Source organism: Haematobia irritans, chromosome 1 (genome assembly GCF_050003625.1).
Source record: "Haematobia irritans isolate KBUSLIRL chromosome 1, ASM5000362v1, whole genome shotgun sequence".
Taxonomy (NCBI): Eukaryota; Metazoa; Arthropoda; class Insecta; order Diptera; family Muscidae; genus Haematobia; species Haematobia irritans.
This window is the reverse complement of record NC_134397.1, coordinates 224,276,819-224,281,508: the sequence shown is the minus strand read 5'-3', so window position 1 is coordinate 224,281,508 and position 4,690 is coordinate 224,276,819. Positions and strand designations below refer to the sequence as shown.

Below are 4,690 nucleotides of genomic sequence, written 5' to 3'. Positions count from 1 at the left end.
ATCAGGCTCACTTAGACTATTCGTCCATTGTGATACCACAGTGGTGAACTTCTCTCTTATCACTGAGTGCTGCCCGATTCCATGTTAAGCTCAATGACAATGGACCTCCTTTTTATAGCCGAGTCCGAACGGCGTTCCACATTGCAATGTGAAACCACTTAGAGAAGCTTTGAAAACCTCCGAAATGTCACCAGCATTACTGAGGTGGGATAATGCACCGCTGAAAAACTTTTTGGTGTTCGGTCGTAGCAGGAATCGAACCCACGACCTTGTGCATGCAAGGCGGGCATGCTAACCATTGCACCACGGTGGCTCCCATGTTAAATGCATCGCCCATGCCCCACTTTCGAATCCAAAAAGAAAATTTTCACTACTTTTTTGGCGACGCTTTTTTTGCTGGGTTAATATGCTATACGGGGGCGTTGCTGAAACATGAACTCCATATTCGCCACACTTAGATTTAAATTTCAGGTAAATCGTATAAAATTGCGATGACGGGATGCTGAAGACCCCGAATCGGAGGGCTATATCGAATCGTGGACCGAAATAGTCCATCGTCGCAAAAACAAAATAGTCTTTGCCGAATTTCAGAACGATTGCGTCACTACCCAAGGCTGCAGCGTGATTAGAACAAACAGACAGACGGACATTTACAATGTACTGGAATTTTTGCCTGATCTTCGGAAATCGATATTTCGATGCGTTACAAACGGAATGACAAACTTATTATACTCCATAACCATTCCATGGTTGTAGGTATACAAATGGGGAAAATATAACGCTTTATTATGCTGCATTACATATGTGCCACCCTGTATAATAAATAAATGTAAAGCAATGAAGATCTTCGTACACAACTATAAGTGAGTGAAATTCATTTCTTGGTATTAAGGGATCTACCCTAAGTGGATCTTAAATGTTTATGGAATCACTTGAGACATTTCATAGATATGGCTTTATCGAAATACATAAACTGAAGAAACGATTAAATCACATCATTATGAATTCCAATAAAGTCCTTCTGTTTTTATCAATATCAAATACGGAAATAAAGCATCTTATCATCCACAATCATCATGATAATCGAAGACAAAGCAAAGTGGTATAGATATCAATGCATATTTCCATATAATCAAGTCAAATCGTATATAAAGTAATCCTAGTCTCATTTAAAAATCAATCAAGCTGCACCCAAACATCCAGCAAGAACATCATGAAATATTTATGTAAGTACACTCTGGTGGGGCCCAGAGTACATTCACTTGCCATGGCCCCCTTGTATTCGATATAGCCGAAAATAATATTTCATTTCATACCATTTCATAGTATCACTAGTGGCCATGATGCTCTTCCTAAGTGCCAGTGTATTGAGTGATACAGGCAATATAGAGAGTACCAGTTTTAATGGACGTCCTGGTTGCAAAACCCTAGCAGAGGTTGGTCAAGTCTATGCCAATTTCTTTGATTCGACACGTTATTGGCGCTGTCTTGCTGTTGGCGTTGATGCCATACCCATTCGTTGTCCTAATGGTTATGGCTTCCAGCCGAAATTGAGTTCATGTGTATCATTTGCATCATGGCAATGGGAGACTCAGAAAATGCCACCAAGCTGTCCTGATTTTGAAGTGGAATGCATACCAAATTTGCAAGTTTAATGGAGAGATAGATAGAATGGCAACAACTCTAAGTGTCACTGTTAGCTAATAATGTTTATGTGTTACATATAAGTTTTTGAGAAAATTAACTATACATTGTATTCAAGTATATCGATTAATATATAAAACATAAAGATTTATGAGAAATTTACTTGTGAAATTTGGGCTATGGGTAAGGTAAGATGTGATATCAGCCCATTTATTCAATCTCACATAGACTATTCGGTCCATTTGTATACCCTCCACCATAGGATGGGGGCTATATTAACTTTGTCATTCCGTTTGTAACACATCGAAATATTGCTCCAAGATCCCATAATATATATATATATATATATATATATATATATATATATATATATATATATATATATATATATATATATATATATATAGTCTGGGTCGTGGTGAAATTCTGAGTCGATCTGAGCTTGTCCGTCCGTCCATCCGTCCGTCTGTTGAAATCACGCTAACTTCCGAACGAAGTTAGCACAATTAGTGTGTGAAACTTGGCCCAAGTAGTTGTTATTGATGTAGGTCGGATGGTATTGTAAATGGGCCATATCGGTCCACTTTTACGTATAGCCCCATATAAACGGACCCCCAGATTTGGCTTGCGGAGCCTTTAAGAGAAGCAAATTTCATCCGATCCGGCTGAAATTTGGTACATGATGTTGGATTATGCAAAAATTGGTCCACATCGGTCCATAATTATATATAGCCCCCATATAAACCGATCCCCAGATTTGGCTTGCGGAGTCTCTAAGAGAAGCTAATTTCATCCGATCCGGCTGAAGTTTGGTACATGATGTTGGTATATGGTCTCTAACAATTATGCAAACATTGGTCCACATCGGTCCATAATTATATATAGACCCCATATAAACCGATCCCCAGATTTGGCTTGCGGAGCCTCAAAGAGAAGCAAATTTCATCCGATCCGGCTGAAATTTGGTACATAGTGTTGGCATATGGTGTCTAACAACCATGTAAAAATTGGTCCACATCGGTCCACTTTTACGTATAGCCCCCATATAAACGGACCCCCAGATTTGGCTTGCGGAGCCTCAAAGAGAAGCAAATTTCATCCGATCCGGCTGAAATTTGGTACATAGTGTTGGCATATGGTCTTTAACAACCATGTAAAAATTGGTCCACATCGGTCCATAATTACATACAGCCCCCATATAAACCGATCCCAAGATTTGGCTTGCGGAGCCTCAAAGATAAGCAAATTTCATCCGATCCGGTTGAAATTTGGTACATGGGGTTAGTATATGGTCTCTAACAACCATGCCAGAATTGGTCCATATCGGTCCATAATTATATATAGTCCCCATATAAACCGTTGTCCAGATTTGTTCTCCGGAGCCCCTTGGAGGAGCAAAATTCATCCGATCCGGCTGAAATTTATAGAAAATTTTGTCAAATGTTTATTTCTATAGAAAATTTTATCAACATTTTATTTCTATAGAAAATTCTTTTAAAATTTTATTTCTATAGACAATTTTGTTAAAATTTTATTTCTATAGAAAATTTTGTTTGAACAACTATAATAGAATAAAATTTTCAATTACTTTCTTATCTCACTTTATGTTTTTATACCCACCACCACAGAATGCTGTAATAAGTTTGTCATTCAGTTTGTAACACATCGAAATATCGCAGACATTTTAAGACGATATAAGCATATCCGTCTGTCTGTTGTAATCACGCTATAACCTTCAATAACGGCGCTATCGTCCTGGAATTTGGCACAGATTTGTTTGCAGGCAGGTCAAGTTCGAAGATGGGGTATATCGGTCCAAGTGTTGATACAGTCCCCATATAAACCGGGGTCTCGGTCTTATAAAAACCGTAGTTTTTCTCCAATTTGCCTGAAATTGGAAATCTTGAGGTATTTTAGGACCATAAAAAGTGTGCCGAAAATGGTGCCTATCGGTCCATGCTTTGGTATAGCCCCCATATAGACCGATCTGCCGATTTTGCTTTTTGGGTCCATTGCCCGATTCCACGTTAAGCTTAATGACAAGGGACCTCCTTTTTATAGCCGAGTCCGAACGGCGTTCCACTTAGAGAAGCGTGAAACCACTTAGGGAAGCTTTGAAACCCTCAGAAATGTCACCAGAATTACTGAGGTGGGATAATCCATCGCTGAAAAACTTTTTGGTGTTCGGTCGAAGCAGGAATCGAACCCACGACCAAGGCGGGCATGCTAATCATTGCACCACGGTGGCTCCCTTGTTTTGGTATAGCCCCCACATAAACCGATCTGCCGATTTTATTTCATGGGCTTCTAGAAACTGTATTTACAATCCGATTTTCATGAAATTTGAAATCTAGAGGGATTCTATGACCACAAATAGGTGTGCCGAAATTGAGGTGTGTCGGTCCATATTTTGGTATAGCCCCCATATAGACCGATCTCCCCAATTTACTTCTTGGGCTTCTAGAATCCCTAGTTTTTATCCAATTTGCCTGAAATTAGAAATCTAGAGATATTTTAGGACCATTAAAAGTGTGCCGAAAATGGGGCCTATCGGTCCATGCTATGGTATAGCCCCCATATAGACCGATCTCCCGATTTTGCTTCTTGGGCGTCTAGAAACTCTATTTCCTATCCGATTTACCTGAAATTTAAAATCAAGAGGTATTTTATGACCACAAATTGGTGTGTATCGGCCGATGTTTTGGTATAGCCGATATATAGACCGATCTCCCGAATGTACTTCTTGGGCTTCTAGAATCTGTAGTTTTTATCCAATTTGCCTGAAATTAGAAATCTAGAGGTATCTTTGAACAATGAAGAGGTGCGTCGAAAATGGTCCGTATCGGTCCATGTTTTGGTATAGCCCCCACATAGACCGATCTCACGATTTAACTCCTTGGGTTTCTAGAAACCGTAGTTTTTATCCGATTTGCCCGAAAATGTAAATATGCTGGTATTTTAGACCTCCATAAATCTGTATCGCATTTATTTTTACCGATCCAATTGGTAAGGTATATGTATATAGACCGATTTCACTTCCTGAGGG

At 39.3% G+C, this 4,690-nt stretch overlaps 1 protein-coding gene across 1 annotated transcript; it reads left to right on the top strand.

Moving 5' to 3' along the window:
• Positions 1-1,105: 1,105 nt before the first annotated feature.
• LOC142219498 (uncharacterized) lies at positions 1,106-1,802 on the top strand. Its single transcript, XM_075288457.1, has 2 exons — positions 1,106-1,226; positions 1,327-1,802. Exons 1-2 carry the CDS (start codon positions 1,214-1,216, stop codon positions 1,653-1,655), a joined length of 342 nt encoding a protein of 113 aa, XP_075144572.1. The 5' UTR covers positions 1,106-1,213; the 3' UTR covers positions 1,656-1,802.
• The last annotated feature ends 2,888 nt before the right edge of the window (positions 1,803-4,690 follow it).